This window comes from Nansenia antarctica (genome assembly GCF_963989245.1).
Source record: "Nansenia antarctica genome assembly, chromosome: 5".
NCBI classification, from domain to species: domain Eukaryota; kingdom Metazoa; phylum Chordata; class Actinopteri; order Argentiniformes; family Microstomatidae; genus Nansenia; species Nansenia antarctica.
This window is the reverse complement of record NC_137690.1, coordinates 62,893,805-62,911,304: the sequence shown is the minus strand read 5'-3', so window position 1 is coordinate 62,911,304 and position 17,500 is coordinate 62,893,805. Positions and strand designations below refer to the sequence as shown.

General features: G+C 45.0%; 2 protein-coding genes across 3 annotated transcripts in view; both read left to right on the top strand.

Annotated features, from left to right (window-relative positions):
• Positions 1–3,689: 3,689 nt before the first annotated feature.
• On the top strand, positions 3,690–8,467 carry stradb (STE20 related adaptor beta; the record flags this gene model as incomplete). The annotated part of the gene is given in 12 exon segments (XM_080531815.1): positions 3,690–3,718; positions 3,720–3,744; positions 4,341–4,421; positions 4,986–5,088; positions 5,264–5,385; positions 5,631–5,739; positions 6,130–6,253; positions 6,451–6,622; positions 6,943–7,047; positions 7,278–7,525; positions 7,746–7,788; positions 8,306–8,467. Coding segments are annotated over 12 exon segments (1,323 nt in total).
• Positions 8,468–11,173: 2,706 nt separating this feature from the next.
• nbeal1 (neurobeachin-like 1) overlaps positions 11,174–17,500 on the top strand; it is a 45,941-nt gene continuing 39,614 nt past the window's right edge. For both annotated transcript variants that reach the window (XM_080532450.1, XM_080532449.1), the window contains exons 1-2: positions 11,174–11,356; positions 12,106–12,453. In XM_080532450.1, coding sequence (XP_080388576.1) covers positions 12,403–12,453 — 51 coding nt within the window. In that variant the 5' untranslated portion in view covers positions 11,174–11,356; positions 12,106–12,402. The remainder of the gene's footprint in view (positions 11,357–12,105; positions 12,454–17,500) is intronic.

The window sequence follows — 17,500 nt, the reverse complement described above, 5'->3', positions numbered from 1 at the left end:
TAGGGATGGGACACATGGACGACGGGCCTAACGAGAACTAATAGAGGCCTATATCAAATCGTGATGAAGTGGGACACAGAAGACAAACACTACTGCCCCTCTGAGCATCGGTCCTGGGTTGGCGCACTGCTTCAGGGTCTGTTTCCCTCTGTGTTCTGGCTATTTTTATTTTATTGCAGGAAACAACATCTTAACTTTGACATCCCTAGTTTTCATATACAGACAGCGCCACATAGGCTAGCATTTTAGAGGAGGGGGAAAAGAGAGACCCTCCTACTTCCTGTTGTTTGACACGAGAGACTGTGGCAAGGCCTCAACAGAGGACGAGACAGGATGGGAGTTCTTAAAGGGGTCGGTTCCCATGGAAAGACGGGCTGTGAGGGCTTAAGTTCTCGCATTTGGGATCTTGAGTTGGAGCTGAGGCACTGAAGCCTGTGCTGAATTGTCAATTTCAAGGAGGTTGAAGCAGGCAGTGGGAATTTGTATGTAGCCTACGTCCTTTGCAACCTAACTCACAACATCTCTCTCCCGGTGAATGAACACATGTTTTTTTACCTGTCAGCCTAATCACAGTCATAATCAGAGAGAGGTCAGAGAGAGAGAGAGGTCAGAGAGAGAGAGAGAGGTCAGAGAGAGAGGTCAGAGAGAGAGAGAGAGAGAGAGGTCAGAGAGAGAGGTCAGAGAGAGAGAGAGAGAGAGAGAGAGAGAGAGAGAGAGAGAGAGAGAGAGAGAGAGAGAGAATCCCTCAGCAGAACAGCAGCTCAGACTGTAGACCTACAACTGGTTCTGAACTGTTTGCCAAGTGATAACATCACAGCATATGGGCCTAGTGCACACTCACCCTCAGGGGATTTATGATTACACATGAATAAGATGTCTATTTGTCTCATTCATTCTTCTTCTTCTTCTTTTTATTTTCAGGGCTGATACTCATACATGTGCTTATGAGTCAGTCAACCAGATGCAGAAGAGAACATTCAGGGTTCTCCCCAAATAAAGGAGGGGGCACTACTGCACCACCTTGCCAACTTGGCTCCGTCACTAATGTCAACATGGTTTTCTTGTTTGTTTTTAGCTTTTTACATGAATAAATAGTAGGTTTTGTGCTGGAGAGAACTCTGAGCACATTCACAACAATGCAACAGTCAGCTTCACCCAGAGAAACTGTGAAACTGTGCACTTCTCCTCATTGGATTGGGGCAAGCATGGCTGGAGAGTGCCTCCACCATAGTTCTAACACCAGGCCAATCCTCTTCAAACTCATCAGGGGAGAGGAACATTGGACATGTCTGCACTGTCTGCACGTGACTGTTTGGGTCAGGAGAGGAGGCATGTGATACCAGAGTCCCACCTAGGTCCACATACCAAAGACTGAACAAACTAGTTCTGACTCTCCCCATGATGAGTACAGTCACCAATAAGGGACTTTGCATAGGCTTGTTTCAGGTGATTCGAGGTCATGCGCAGTAAACGTCACAATCTTTCTAGAAATGTGTTTGCATTGTTGTTAATAATGTGGTGCTTGTCTCCCTGAAATATCCTATCCAACTTGCGACATTATTTGTTGCTTTTTCTCAAGAGGGCGACGCGGATTGGCGCTTTCACGGACAACAGACTGTCCATCATAAACAACACAACTGATGAAAAAAGAAAAACAGTTGTGGCATAAATCCCCCAAAGAAGCTCAGTAGACATCCTTTTCCTTCAAAATGTCAAATAAAAAATGGCATGATGTATCTAAATGAGAAGAATAATCCGCTTAAAATTGTAATAAATGAAGCAAAAGTCGGCCACAACTGGACTAGAGCAGGGCAGATCTGATTCACATGATTCATTGAAACGCACAACACAAATCAAACCCAGAAAGTGCCAAATGAGCCTCTCATCTCATCACAACGAATCCCATTTGAGCGCAAAGCATTCAACAACCATCATGACATTCGCATTCACAATTTCATATAAAGCCCTGAAGCCTTTTAGGCATAAGACGTGAAATGTGTTGAGATTGTTACATGTTAAACCCGATGATGAATGATGATGACATCTGACAAGCTAGCTGGCTAAGCTAAAGCAACATCCGTGATCTATCTTTCGCAAGCCATAACAGCGATGCTGCCATAAAGACTCATTCATTATAACAGAAATGTAACACATTGCCTACCTTTCGAAAATATTTTTTATACACCTTGGACTAATCCCTGGAAACATGTGGTCCCCGTAAATTCTAAATCTCAAACAATGAGGGGAGATGATGAGGGAGGGACTTTTGGGGCACACTTGATGGAAGCTGTTGGTTACAACGACGTCACTCAAATGCGCTTGGAGAAAACGGATGACGCATATATTACGAGCCGATCTCTTGTGCCAAATTAAAAGTCTCACGAATTTCTCTAAACATAATTCATTAATTTTGTCTATACTATAAACACTGTCCGACTTAAGCTGATTAATAATGAGGACAACTAACTATACTTCATCAATAGATAGCATATGTACCTACCTACCAGTGAAAATGTAAACATGTTAGATGAAGATCCAGACTTTTATCACGTGCATTTTCAACATGTTTACGTCATTACGTCATTACGTCAAACCAGCTGGGAGGGGAGCGGAACGTAGATGGTGTAGAAAGGTATGTTATGTTGCAAGCTGTGATTACAAGATGTACACTTAACTTCTGCATTCGGTTGTAGTTCCAACAACTTGTTTGACAGGCGAGTGTATCTATTGCTCGATTACACGTGGGGAAAGTCATTTTGTCAAAACAAAGGTAAGTGATCTGCAACGTTTGGAAAGTTGTTGTTTTTATCGTTGAATTATTAAACCTGAAAACATTGTTTAAGTTCTGAGTCTGGGTTTCATGTCGTTTAATTAAGCGTTGTATGTGTTGTCGTAGTTTAGCCTGGCTATACTCTTGAACATGGACTGTAAGTCTCGTATTGCTGCTGATTAGGTCCATTTGATTTGGTCAGGTCTCGTTCAACTCCCTGGCTTATGGTAATCATAAGCTGTAAATAGGCTTTATATTATATATGTATGATATTCAGGCAAAAGAAGACAAAGGTTTAGATTGATTCGTATAAAATAGGCTAATTCATACTGTATGGTGGCTAATCTGGCTATATCGTATAGAACAATAACAGTCACGGCATAATGTGCGTATCTCTCTGCCCTCAAACTCTCCTTCCCATTCATGCTGTGCCAAACGACATCTGATTATTCAAACGATGGACCATGCCTTCAGATTTGCGACTATAGCCTAATAACTAACATGTAATGTAATAATTCGCAGATCATATAGTAGCCTAAAGGCAATCTGTTGATGTGTAGAGAAAATAGGACACCTCGGTATTATTTATATTATTATCTATCTATTATCTATCTATTATTATTTTTTCTTCAGCATCCAAATATCATCACTGTTTTTTTTGTGTTTTCTTTTTTCTTTTTCTTTTTCAAGAACAGTTGGTGCAGCGCTTTTGTTACGGACTGATGAAGTAGCCTACGGATCGATGCAGTGGAATCTGAAGTGTCCAGAGTGCAGTCAGGTAAACTGGAGTGCATGGTCCAAGCCAAGCCGCGGGGATGCTGTGTCTCTGGGGACCCCCACCGTGGGCTCGTGTTACAATTGATGCCTTTGCTTTTCCCCTGTCGCTCTCCTTTTACAGCGCGTGTAACGGAACGGATAAATGCCCTCGCGTGCAGAAGCGCTGCCACCGCAAAAAGGACTCCATGTCTTTCTTGGTAAGGATCATAGCCTAATTCCTCGTCAGCATGGTTTGGACGGTGTGTAATGTTATGGTGTTATTTATTCATCCAGTTATTATAGGAAGAGCGGGCGGGTCGTGTTCCTCTTTCATGTGCGTGTTGTTCTATTTAGAGGAACTCTTATATTTATTGTCAGTCGGGATAATACATAGTATTCCTTTTATCACTTTGGCCACATAAGTGAAAATAACCCATCATTTGAGTTGTATGGGTAATAATTATGAATGTATGGGTAATAATTATGAATGCATATTTCTCATCATCTTTTGCAGAAGGGCTGTTATCCATTATTCACTATCTGTCAGTCACCCAATGGGCATGCATACACTGATTCAGCATCTGTCGTCTGTCTGTCATCCTCAATATGCACCACCAGATCCAATGTCTTTTCAAGATTCCCACATTGGCTTTCACTTTTTTTTTTTTAAGTATCTCCCAATGCTGTCCTCATATCCTTGTGCTGGCTCTCTTGTCTCATTTGTGGACGAGTCGCTCCTCACCACCTCCCTCCCTTCACTGTTCCTCCCCCTCTCCCTGGGGGCACGTCTCACCCCTCATCCCCTCTCTCCCAGGACTGCTCCTGCATCTCCCACTCCCAGGTCCAGGCAATCAGCATAGAGGACCAATATGAAGAAGCCAGCCACCAATACCTGGTCAGTAAAGTGCTGGGTCCCCCTCAGCATCAACTCAAAGCAGTGAAACACCACTCTTATAATCTGACCAGCCCAGGACTGGACAGTTTAGAGCCCTATCTGTGGAATGGATGGCTTTTACCATATCAAAGCAATCATAGCTGACAGCCACGTTAAAGATGCTGCGTCGTCAACTCTCCCTGCAAGCTATCTGACCACAGCCCCCCCTTCCTCCCCTCCCCAATGTACTGTCAACCACAAATGCCCAGTGAGCCAGCCAGCATCACCCTCTGTCCAACTCAATGCCACAGTGCCTTCCTCTGGCAACCACTGGTACTTCACCACAACAGAAAAACATACTTTGACCTCTCTGGCTCAAAGGCAAATTCATTCATAGCTGTCTCATTCTGCTTCCTCATCTACAGTATGTAAAAACCAGTATATTTCATTGGAGGACATTATTACGACACAACTAGTTTGAACGCACTGACTATATGTTAATGTTTACAGCCCAACAGGCTTTTATAAACAAACAGAAATGTGGTGGTTGGCGTGAGTTTGTTTGTATCTTTTCATACTTCACAGAGCTCCAATGTCTCAGAATGCACTGTCACAGGGGCCATGGGCGGCGATGACATCACAGCCCTCTCTGCCGACCCCTCCCACTATCAGCTGCTGTCAGAGCTGGGTGAGACTCCCTTTGTTCACAAATCTACTTGGTTCCAATCAAGCGAAGGCAGTAGCAGTAGATATTATTTTTCATACATATCTTTTGATAGATACAGAGAGGTCACACACGCATGATATTGATTCGTAACCTCCATACTTAAGTATTGACCGTCCCACCAAAACTGTGGTTTCAGGGAAGGGATTCAATAACATGAGCCAGGTGAGCATGGCGCGCCACACTCCCTCCGGCCAGCTGGTGGCAGTCAAGCACACGAACCTGGATGAGTGCACTGAGGAAGAGCTGCTGCAGCTAATGGTGAGTGATTACGGGCCACTGTGTGCCCCTATCACACTCCCAGACACCCTGACAAACCTTTTTACACGTTGTTACTTTCACACACCGCGTCGCCCCAAAGCACATTTGAGATCTGAGTTTCCCCCGATGGCTCAGCCAGATAGATGTAGAAATCATGGCGTTGTATGGGAGGTCGTGGTATGACTGGTGCAAGAATTGTTCAATGTGACCCCCCCCCCCCACCCCACCCTTTCCCTGGTCTCCAGAATGAAGTGTTGCTCTCCAAAGTGTTCCGCCACCCGAACCTGCTGACCTCACGCCTGGTGTTTAGCTCCTGCTGTCAGCTCTGGGTCCTCACACCACTCATGAGCTACGGTGAGTCTCTGCTCTCTCTGGTTCCACTCACCTTTTCCCACCCGCTCCTACCTATACGCCTCTCATGGCTATGTGTTTGTTAGTCCGTTAGGCCTATGTGTTTGTTAGTCCGTTACGGCTATGTGTTTGTTGCCCCACCACCACCACCCCCGATCCTTCAATGACTTGGCTGATATGGTGACATTTCACACTCCTCTCTCTAGGATGGATTACTAAGCATTACATAAACCACAATTGAGGTATTTACCATTCTCAAAGGGTGATTGTATACACTCACGGTATTGTATTTAGCAGTGTGGCGCCCTCCTCTGGTCATCACTAGTACTACTGCACTCATTGTTGCCATCGTTTGTCCTTGAATTTTTGTCCTCTCTCTCTCTTTCTCCTCAGGCTCAGCAGACACCCTACTGAGGACGTACTTCCCGGACGGAATGAGTGAGTCTCTGATCGCGTACCTCCTCCACGGGGTCCTGAAGGCTCTGGAGTACATGCACCAAATGGGTTACGTACACAGGTGAGGCGGAGAGGCTGCAGCAGAACAAAGGAGAGACGACCAGTCTCTCTAGAGACAACAAAGTGTCTAGAGACAACAAAGTGAATATGGTGTTTGCAAGAGGAACTCTTTTTCTCCTCCTCCTCCTCTCCTCCTCCTCCTCTCTTCTCCCACCTCTATTTATTTATTACCTCCCTCTATTCCCCTCTCTTCTTCAGGGGCGTGAAGGCCAGTCATATCCTGCTGTCTGGCGAGGGCCGTGTCTACCTCTCAGGGTTGCACAGTGTTTACAGTATGACGCGGGAGGGGAAGAGGGTGAGGGCTGTGTTCGACATGCCCCACCACAGCCCTGCTTTGCTGCCCTGGCTCAGCCCGGAGCTGCTCAGACAGGTCAGACGTATCTCATATCACAACTGAATCTCATATCACAACTGGGGCAAGCAGCCACACACCACACACACACACACACACACTCGTAACACACATACACACACACACACACACACACACACACACACACACACACACACACACACACAGAACTAGACACTCTGAGCTATTAAGCTACATCTCAAGCACATGTTTAAAAAATTAATGCTGATACACAAACAAAATGTGACCTGGTGCTGAAAATGTGCACCCTCAGCACAACACACCCCTGGCACCGACACAGATCTCTCATTGTCTCCTTCTCTCTGGTCCCCCTCCAGGATCTCCATGGCTACGGAGTGAAGTCTGACATCTACAGCCTGGGGATTGTGGTCTGTGAGCTGGTCAGTGGCCGGGTGCCTTTCCAGGACATGCCACCCACTCAGGTATTATCACATTTATTATTATTCATTTAATATGTATTTATTATTTATTTATTATTCAAGTTTTTAAAGCAGGCGCATCTTCATATTTTTTATATTTTATTATATGCTCTTTGAGATTATTATTATTATTATTATTATTATTAGAGTACAATTGTTGTCATACACTAGTGCTACGATCATACACTATGTGGTCTTTACATATTCTCTCTCTACATCTTTCCCTTGCTCAGATGCTCCTCCAGAAGCTGCGGGGGTCACACTGCTGTCTGCTGGATGTGGCTCCCTTCCCCCTGGGGGAGCTGGGGGGGCTGAAGGTGTCCCGCTCCGGGGTGGACTCTGGCATCGGAGAGAGCGTGGCCACAGGCAGCCTCACCCGCACCGCCACAGCAGAGAGACCCCAGAGCCCTGCGCCCAAAAACCACTCTGCCACACTCCACAACCTGGTTCAGCTGTGCCTGCAGCAGCAGCCCGAACGCAGGTTCGAACACACACACACACACGCATCTGTCCTGTGTTCTTTTGTGTGTCATAAGGAATGAATGTTACTCAATTATTTTTGGTCTGTACTTCTGTTGGTTGTCCAAGAGATGTGACATGATGTGTAGGTCATCTACTGTAGAGAGAGAGGTTTGAAGCAATTGTGTAGTCTGATATTCCTGCGCTGTGTGAAATGTTTGTCTTGTTGTTGTGTTACATAGACCCTCCGCATCCACACTGTTGACCCATGCCTTCTTCAAACAGGTGGGTCTCATCATACCTCTGTCCCTATTTCTTGTGTGTTGTTAGTCAGGTTTTTGTCCTCATTGTTTTAGTCTATTTGGAGCATGGCATAGTGCTTTGTGATTTTGTGTTGAGGGATTCTGTCAGAATGTTGTGTTTTGGAGTGGGAATGCTTTATTTGTTATTATATCATTATGGGTGGCTAACAGGGATTATGGGTGATTGACAGGGATTATGGGTGACTGACAGGGATTATGGGTGACTAACAGGGATTATGGGTGACTGACAGGGATTATGACAGGGATTATGACAGGCATTATGGGTGACTGACAGGGATTATGACAGGGATTATGACAGTCATTATGGGTGACTGACAGGGATTATGGGTGACTGACAGGGATTATGGGTGATTGACAGGGATTATGACAGGGATTATGACAGGGATTATGGGTGACTAACAGGGATTATGGGTGACTAAAAGGGACTATGGGTGACTAAGGATTATGGACTAACGCTGTTTGAACGTATTTCACGACAGGTGAAGAGGCAAAGCCGGGACTCCTTCCTCAGTCTTATGTACCCCGCTGTGCCGCTCTCTAGCCCAGAGGAATTGCCCGTGTCCTGCCCCCCCACCCCCTCCTGTCATGCCCCCACACACCCCCTTGTCGACCCCGCAGATGGGATGTGGGACTTCTCCTAACCACTCCCCCAAATCTCTGAAACCTGACAACAAAGCCTAACTCAAGACAATCAAGCAGTGAGCCCAAACCTTTCTACTGTGCTTTGATTTTATTTTTAACCCACCACTTTGAGCCTTTGTACTCGTTTTGTAGGTTTGATATTTGTTTAAAAAAAAAAGAAACTCTGATATAAGTATGCAGGGTGACTAATGGAGTGCTGTATCAAGGAGCTGCTCTGCCCGGATCGTTCAACGAGGATCTCTGTGTTGCCAAACAATAATTGTGATCATCAGTGACAGTGACTTAGCAGGACAGGCCCTTCTTGTCAGTGGAAGACCAAGCACTGGACTCGTATGCGTGCACTCCCTGTGCACATCATCATATCTACAAACTGTAATGTGAAATCTAGCGTTATTAGACTGTGAAGGGGTAAATAAGGTATTAGGGGAGGGATTAATATATCATGGTACTTGGGTGGGATATGAAGATGTGAGTGTTGTGTGAGGGTTGAAGAGTGGGTGGGAATGATGTTTTTACGTCTGTGATAGGGGTTATTATCTCCCTAGCCTTATTACCAGTGAAATCCCGTGCTCCAAGATAAGAACAAAACTACCATACTGTGCTTTGTGACCAACCTACCTTACACTGCCTCTTAGTAATACATGAATGGAAGGGTCCATGTATTGTATTAATTAAACCTGTGTGCTGTTTCTGAAAATGCTGAATTATATGTGATTATGTGTATGAAATACCTTTTTAATGTGGTTTTCAGTCAATATCAAACATAATATCTTTCTGTATGAGCCTTATAGATGTGTTATAAATATATTCATATGTTCAATTTGTAAAACAACTGCCATTGTTTTTGTGTATGTATCATCTTAAAAAAAGAAAAGAAAATACAGTTCATGAAACAGCTGTTGAACCAGAAGGGAAAATGTTTCTTTGTCAGAATCCTAATGTTCTGATAGATTAGAATGCGCTGTGTGTCACATCTGTAGAATGACTCCGGAAGTCAGTTGATGTCTCAAAAGATTACTATTGACTATTTTGTATAGCTTAGCTAAATTCTTATGCATAGCATATCTCCATCACTTTCTGACTCTTCTACAGCATTTTCCATTGCCAGGACCCTGTTTTTCTTAGCCAACCACATGCTTTGCAGACTGTAGCAAAGTGTTTTTTTCTCTCATGTTTCCGACCACAATATCTGCATTGGATATTGCTGTGGTATATTTTTACACACACACATAGACAGAGGGAGGGACCCTTTTTGAGCGGGGAACATAGGACCCTTTTTCGGGAGCGGGGAACCTTAGGGAGCGGGGAACACAGGACCCTTTTTCGGGAGGGAGCTAAGGAACATAGGACCCGGGGAACATAGGGATGACCCTGTGGTAATCCTTTTCTCAGTTTGTGAATTCCTTCTGATCTTTCCCATTCATTACATCATGCATCAGCCAATTGGATCAAGGCAAGGTCTTCTTCTTGAATAGATGACTGGTGCTGAGTTGATTTAAGATTATGATTGACTCAAATCACAGAAGATGAAAGATAAAAATGCCTCTCCCCATATAGCCTAGGCTAGTACCGCTGTTTTAGGGAGTGTGCCCTCTAGTCTTTCTATGTGCCTAACAGTGATGCATTTATAAAGTGTAGTCTTTAGCCACAACTCATCACATTAACCCTGATTTATTATCGATAGTGTGTAATATGTATAAAGTATATATTAGAGCCCAAATTACAGCTTTTAGCCAATGGAGGTTAAACATTTAGGATTTAAAATCCCCCCTGTCGGCCGGTGCGAAATGCATACTGGGATACAGTATTCATACTGCAGTGTAAACGGTCGGCTGGCATACTTATTATGAATTTAGTAGGCAGTATGCAGTATACTCATTGAGTATGCAGTATGCTAGTATGCCATTTCGAACACAGCCCCAGTGTTTACATTTCGGGGTCCTAATGAAGCCGTACTCGAATTCTGATTGGTTTATCAACTGGAGCGACCAGCGATGTCCCTGAGCAGACAGACGATTAAAAGATACATTTGTCAAAATCTACAAAATAACTAAAGCTGCCAAACACATTTTATTACACTTAATAGAATTACTTAATATCGTTTGTAAAACATCGTGTACTCTCCAGATGGGGATCGATCAAATTCGCGAAAAGCGCGTTCGGACCACTACAAACGCGTAATGACCCATGAGCTCCACATCGGCAACGTAAAGGAATATTGCAATGTCGCAAACTTTGCAGCCCCAGAAACAAATTATATAGTCGTCTTGCCTCCACAATAGATATGTATGCGCTCTCCTTGAATCAATGTTATGCAAACAACAGCCCCCTCCACTCATATAATCTGCTCTTTGTTACTGTAGGTTGACAGCATAAAAGTGTCACTGTCAAATGAGCACCCACAGGGAAAAATACCTCGTTTACCCGTCAAAATAAAACTAACATTCCAGTGCACTTTTATTTTTACCTGACAATAATCACCTGATACACTGTCACAGTCACCAGTTGCCTGCACTTTTGATTAATAAACTTAACAAGTCATTTGATTAATTGTTGTGGTATCAACACTTGAAAAGGATTATTATAAGACTTTTAATTTGAAATAGGATATCCAGCCCCAGTTTCGCCATCGGATGAGTTCGCCTGAGCGTCATGTGTTGTGTTTCCCTAGCTGACCCCTTGTACAGTTGCAACAATACTTTTTAAATTTTTGGTCACTTTGGCGTCTAAAAATCAAAATGCATGCTTGTTTGTGAAACGAACTGACCTGAGTAGTTGTCATTTGCATGGCTTGGCCGGCTGTGGGTGAAGCAGATCCACGTATGTGTCACATGAGATTGGGGGAGAGGAAAACCTCTGATCGTTTTGACTTTGACACATCAGATCAGGTAAGGAACAACGACCCAACGACTCAGCCCAGCCATCGTTCACTTAGACACCTAGTTCTGGTGGACAGACAGTAGTTTGAAATATTGCAGATCAGTCACAAGAAATATCTTAACTAGCTCTTATCAAGTCGGATAGCTAAGCTAGCTAACACTAGTTGGGGGTGGGTTGGGTTAGGCTGCCAGGAGCAGTGAATGATGTCTGATCACGTATTGAGAAGCAAAGGAGGGGATCTAATTGAACAGAAATTGAGTGAGAAGGGTTTGAGATTGACATAGTGTCATGTAGTATTGTTTTTAATATAAATGTCATGTGTTCTTTTGTTATTATTTATTAGCAGCAGGCAGCACTGACCGAGTGATCCATTTCTTGTCAGCAATTCGTGAGCTTAGAATGATAAGGTTCTATCTCCGTTTAGGGTCGTTCAGAGATATTGAGCGTCAAAGTTTTTACATTCCATTATGTTTTGTGAGATGGAACCTTTGTATTTTATGAATTAATAACTCAAAAATGTCAACATTTAAAAAAAAATAACACCACACAGGCATTAACAAACACCTAATGGATCAGATTATGTAAAAAATAAAGAAGAAAAAAACTCAATTTTGACAAAAATGGAGATAGAACCTTATAATTCTAACGTCACGATAGTTCTACAGGCGTGCTAAACGTCTAAAACATTCAGCTTTGTGTATTGCAATGAATGTGCTTACTTAACTTGTGTTGTATGTGTGGATTGTCATTCTTACAGGAGGGGACAGAGTGACGCCTAAGTAAGAGGGGCGAAGTGCGATCCACCCGCCTGGATGTGGAGAACTCAGCAGGAAACGCGAGCCACGATCCAAGTCATCTGGGAATCCATAATTCACGATGAAATAATGCTTTAAGAAGTCCTTATCCGTCAACGAACTGCCACATCATTAATCGTATCGTTTGGAAAATAGAGATCGTTTAATTTGGGGGGGGGGGGGCTGCTCCAAAAAATGAAGAATCCGGATAATTGACCTCTGTACACAAGACAGCTTATGCTGTGGAAGTCCACCAGAATATGGCATCTAATGAAAGACTGTACGAGGTTTGGATGCTTTATTGCAACAAGGTAATTACATTTAAGTGCCTCTGAAGGGTTTTTGTGTCACCAGAAACCAGTAGTTGGTCTGCTTTTACTGCATGCATGACATTAGAAGATAAACGAGAGATGTCCTCCTCAACAACATTGCAGAACACTTGTGTGTTATCCACTTGCTGAACAGTTACATTGCCATCTTTTCCTAGCACTGTGTGGGTGCACTTGTTTTCAAACGTCACCCAGTTCACTACAGTCTATCCTGACCCCCCATGGCCCATTTCACCAGTGACACATACATCCTGATAATAGATTGTGGTCGGGCTTTGAAAAGCCACAGTCTCTAGGCCCGTATGGTTCATTGAAATTGCTCCTAAGTGAGCAATTTCGGAGGCTCTTATGTCTCTCGAGATGACGTAGTTGCTAGATTTCTTTTTCTCATTAGCAAGTGGGACACAGTCACATTGTAGCTTTTCAAGACTGCCTACTGGCCTACTTCACAGTAGGTGTCATCATGGCAAAGTGGTACACATATTTCATATATAAACATATTATGTAAACATATTATGACAGACAGTTTGATGTAGGTAGGAACCCCCTTTGTTTTGCCCTCTTGACCAGTTGGCGTACAGAGCGCTATCCTGAGTCAGCTGTTTTACACTGGACATGAACAACACGGTGTCCCAGCGACCAGTCACAGCCTGCGCCTCTCAACTACAGTCACACATTCCCACATTAATCCCTCAACAAACACATAACCCTCATGAGCTATTTCCCTCCAAAGGACAAGGCTGTTCACTCCTACAAGACAGGAAACTTGCTTGAATGATCCTCCACAAAGCCACCGAAGCTTTAGTAGCCTTTGATGGCGCAAAGCCATTTTGGGAGCTATTCAGTCTCATGCACTCATTTTAAGGTCGAAACAGAACACCGGTGCATTCACCAGTCACGGCCGTTCCTTAGAAGTCTTTTGGGTTGGTTGAGTATATAACAGTCATGTTTAAACACACACTTTCTTGCACACACTTGTCACAGTGTGTTGTTAAATGCCAGTCATGGTGGAGAGTACACACATTGTCTTTGTTCTATTAGAGAAGTCTATTTGCATTGAGTGTGTACTCTGACTCTAGACTCCGACGGGTCTAATATTTCACTGCATGTTGCCACAGATCCCTGTGAGCTTCCCCCCAAATGACTTGAATCAATTGTAGACCTCACACTTTCTACCATCAGCAACGGCACGGGCGGACTCCAGTTTGTGTGTGCGTGTGTGTGTGTGTGTGTGTGTGTGTGTGTGTGTGTGCGTGTGCGTGTGCGTGTGCGTGTGCGTGTGCAAGAGACAGAAAGGGTTGCCATGACACATAAGGAGCAAGGGCGACTTGTTGTCACGGGAGCAGAATCAGCTCAGGAATGTGGAGAGTGTGAGACCCGATCTCTCCGCTGGCTCTGGGGGGGACACCATACACTGTCATAGGTTCATGAATGATGAATGATGTCACACTTTTAGATGACCCTCATGATTGTCACTTAGATATGGATGCTAAACATGGCCTGTAGGGGTGTGGCCATTTACTTGTTACTTGTTGATCAGTGTGACTGTCTGTCTGAACCGTTACTGTAATGATTAACCCCAGGAGCAATGCTGTCAACATTAGGGGGCCAGAGGTTGACAATGGCATGACAGGTGACACCGTGGGTGAATCGACCTGTTGTCGATCGCTCAAGGAAGTGGGCATGCGCTGCGCTGCGGTTATAGAACTTGTTTGTCCAGTTCTGTCGACCGTGGTGGGGGTGGTGGTGGTGGCGGCTGCAGGTGAACTAGAAACAGCCGGGGGGTTTGGTTGACCTTCAGAACTATTTCACAATGACTGGGTTTGTCTTTAGTACAGGCTTCCGTTTGTATGCAATTAGCCTGAACTAGGAGGTAACTTCACTTCTCAGTTTAAGGGTAATTCATCACATCAGTCTTACTCCAGCTTGCTAGTCTTGACAGCAATAGAGGTGAAAGGTCACAGACAAACCACTAAGACCGTTACATAACATAACCCCCCTCACCCATGCCTTTGTCAACAGCTTGAGGGTACTAGTTTACTACTTTGCAAGAGCATAACACAAAAAAAAAAACTCTCTCTGTCTCTCTACAATGGGAAAGACAAGAGGGGCCTGTGAGAGTCTTGTACACTTTGTTCTCAAGCACATGAAACATGCCATGCTAGCAGAGCGACAACATCATCGCACATCAATGTGGTTCTCTTCTCCGCTCCGCCATATCATGCGCCCGACAGTAGTTTCTTCTGGGCATGTGTTTTCCTAGAGCGATTCAGTTTGCCACGTCCCAAGTGATGCAATGACAGAACACTCCTGGATAACCCTGCCACTTTTGCATAACCTGCCTGCGCATAAATAAACATTGGGTTGATGAGAGACTCTGGGAGCGGCGCAGTGAGAGAGGGGGCAAAACAGAGAGGAAGGGCTGAGACAGAGAGAGAGAGAGAGAGAGAGAGAGAGAGTGAGAGTGATGGAGGAGGATAAAGTGCTGTGCAGACTCTATTTACTCTCAAGTAGATTACCCAGGTCTTTTTCCGTCTTTGTTGCTTGTTTCCTGGTTACAGTTTAATCTCACACACACACACACACACACACACACACACACACACACACACACACACACACACACACATACAAACACAGAGCTCCGTCAGGCTCTGATGCTTCTCCCTGTTTCGCTTTTTATGTTGTCTCTCTCCTCTTTAGTACGTTCCTCTCTCCTGCTCTCTTTCCTTTCCCCTCTCTCTCTCTCTCTCTCTCTCTCTCTCTCTCTCTCTCTCTCTCTCTCTCTCTCTCTCTGTGCTATGAATATCACTAGAACAACAGTGATGTCATACTTTCTATATCAGCCACGCCTCACTCATGTGGTTTCATGCCCCTCCCACGTGTGCACTATAAATACAGCCGGTATCGTGACATCATAGCCACGCTCTGGATGACTGGATGCAGAGTTTTCTTTTTTCCTCGTCACGTTTTCCTCTAGGGAGGAGGTGGCGGTCAGGAGGATGACGGTGGTAGAAACAGATCAGGGCTGAACTGGAAGGGAGGGGGCGCCGTCAGACATTGTGGTTCGAGCGGGTACCCGCCACTTCCGCTCTGTAATCGCTACTGGGTCACCACGCCCGCCTGTGGATGTGGGTAAGGCTGTGACACTCGTAAAAAAAGAAAGAGACGCTAAGACTCCTCCATGCATCATTCTCTCGGTCTCGTTTTATAAAGTGATGATGCCCACTTCTCCTTGATTGCAACCCTGTAGGCCTTTGAGGTCAAACGAGACCATGTGATCAGGGCTACTCAGGAAGAGGAGCGTCTATGGGCCTATCAGAAGTGAAGGTCACATGTTGGGCATTATAGCACAAGATGACCCCCCCCCCCCCCCCCGCCCGCAAATCAGCTGACCAATAAAATGCCAAATAATAGCATCTCTATCCATCTCTCTCTTCATTAAAGAGTACATTTTTACTCTTTAGTTGTTGCAGACGTTACAAAGTTGCGCTAGAATGTTAGGTTATGTCAAGCTCAGGGATGTTAAGTTGAGCTCATCGGACTCAAGGCAGCCTGTGTGTTGGGTCAGGGTTGACATCGGCCAACAAAAACAGCCACAAAAGAGCAGGGTGTGTCCCTCTCTGCCCTGCCCTGTCCCGTCTTACAGCCCTCAATGGGCATCTGTACTCTGGCGAGGGCCACACAGTGAAAGGGGGCATTATTTAACTCACACACTCCCAGAGACAGAGAGGCCATGCGGAACCACAGACTCACACTCTTGAGAGAGAGAGAGAGAGAGAGAGAGAGAGAGAGAGAGAGAGAGAGAGAGTGTGCCCACACTGCTCTCTCAGACACACACACACACACACACACACACCAATGGAATAGGCCCACTTGAGCGAGTGGAGAGCAGAATAATTAATGAATAAATGATTGGATTATTGCCTTTCTATCATAAGATGTATCATATGATTATTTTATTTTGCTGTTTTTTTTCACCAATTCTCTCTCTCTCTCTCTCTCTCACACACACACACACACTCGCTAGCTGTTCTGATGACCTCACTTGGAAATTCCTGAGAGCTTGCTTCCTGTTCTGGATGATTCCCTCTCTGACACGCAGACAGAAGCAGAGCAGGCTCTCTCCCCCCTCGTGCCCAGCGCCATACACGGCCCTCACTGAATATCACTAAACCCCTGTCACTAACCTCCCGCAGAGAGAGACCTGGAGTTGACAACCACAGCAGTAACCCAGAACGGGATGCTGTACTCACTGGGGGGGAAAGGGGGGGTTGAACTGTGCTTCCCACTGCCACAGAGGGAGACCGGGCCTATATTAGAGAGCCGTAGAGCTGTCACCGAGAAGTGTCACCGCAGGGCATCCTTCAACGTCTCTGCCTCTCTGGGCGATGTTCCCAGAATGTTCATTTCTGGAAATGTCTGTATGTAGCAGACGACCGAGGCAGCTGCTCGTGACGCCCCTTTGGGAGCCGGAGAATGAGAATGTGGCTGTGCCTGTTTTTGTTTTTCACTCCAGACAGGTGCACAGCTACTGTACACAGACACCCACATCGACCTCCACACACACACACACACACACACACACACACACACACACACACACGTACACACGTACACACACACACACACACACACATAATTATTTTGATTTGTTTTTTTTCATTTTTGGCATTTAGCAGACACCTTTATCCAAAGCAACCTCCAACAAATAACACGCACGTCTCTCTCTCACACACACAGACACACACACACACACACACACACACACACACACACACATAATTATTTTGATTTGTTTTTTTTCATTTTTGGCATTTAGCAGACACCTTTATCCAAAGCAACCTCCAACAAATAACACGCACGTCTCTCTCTCTCTCTCACACACACACACACACACACACACACACACACACACACACACACACACACACACACACACACACACACAACACACACTTGAGACGACTTGCCTGTGGAACACCCCGCCACTGGCAGCCGGTTGGATCACGTTCTTCTCTTTCTTTCC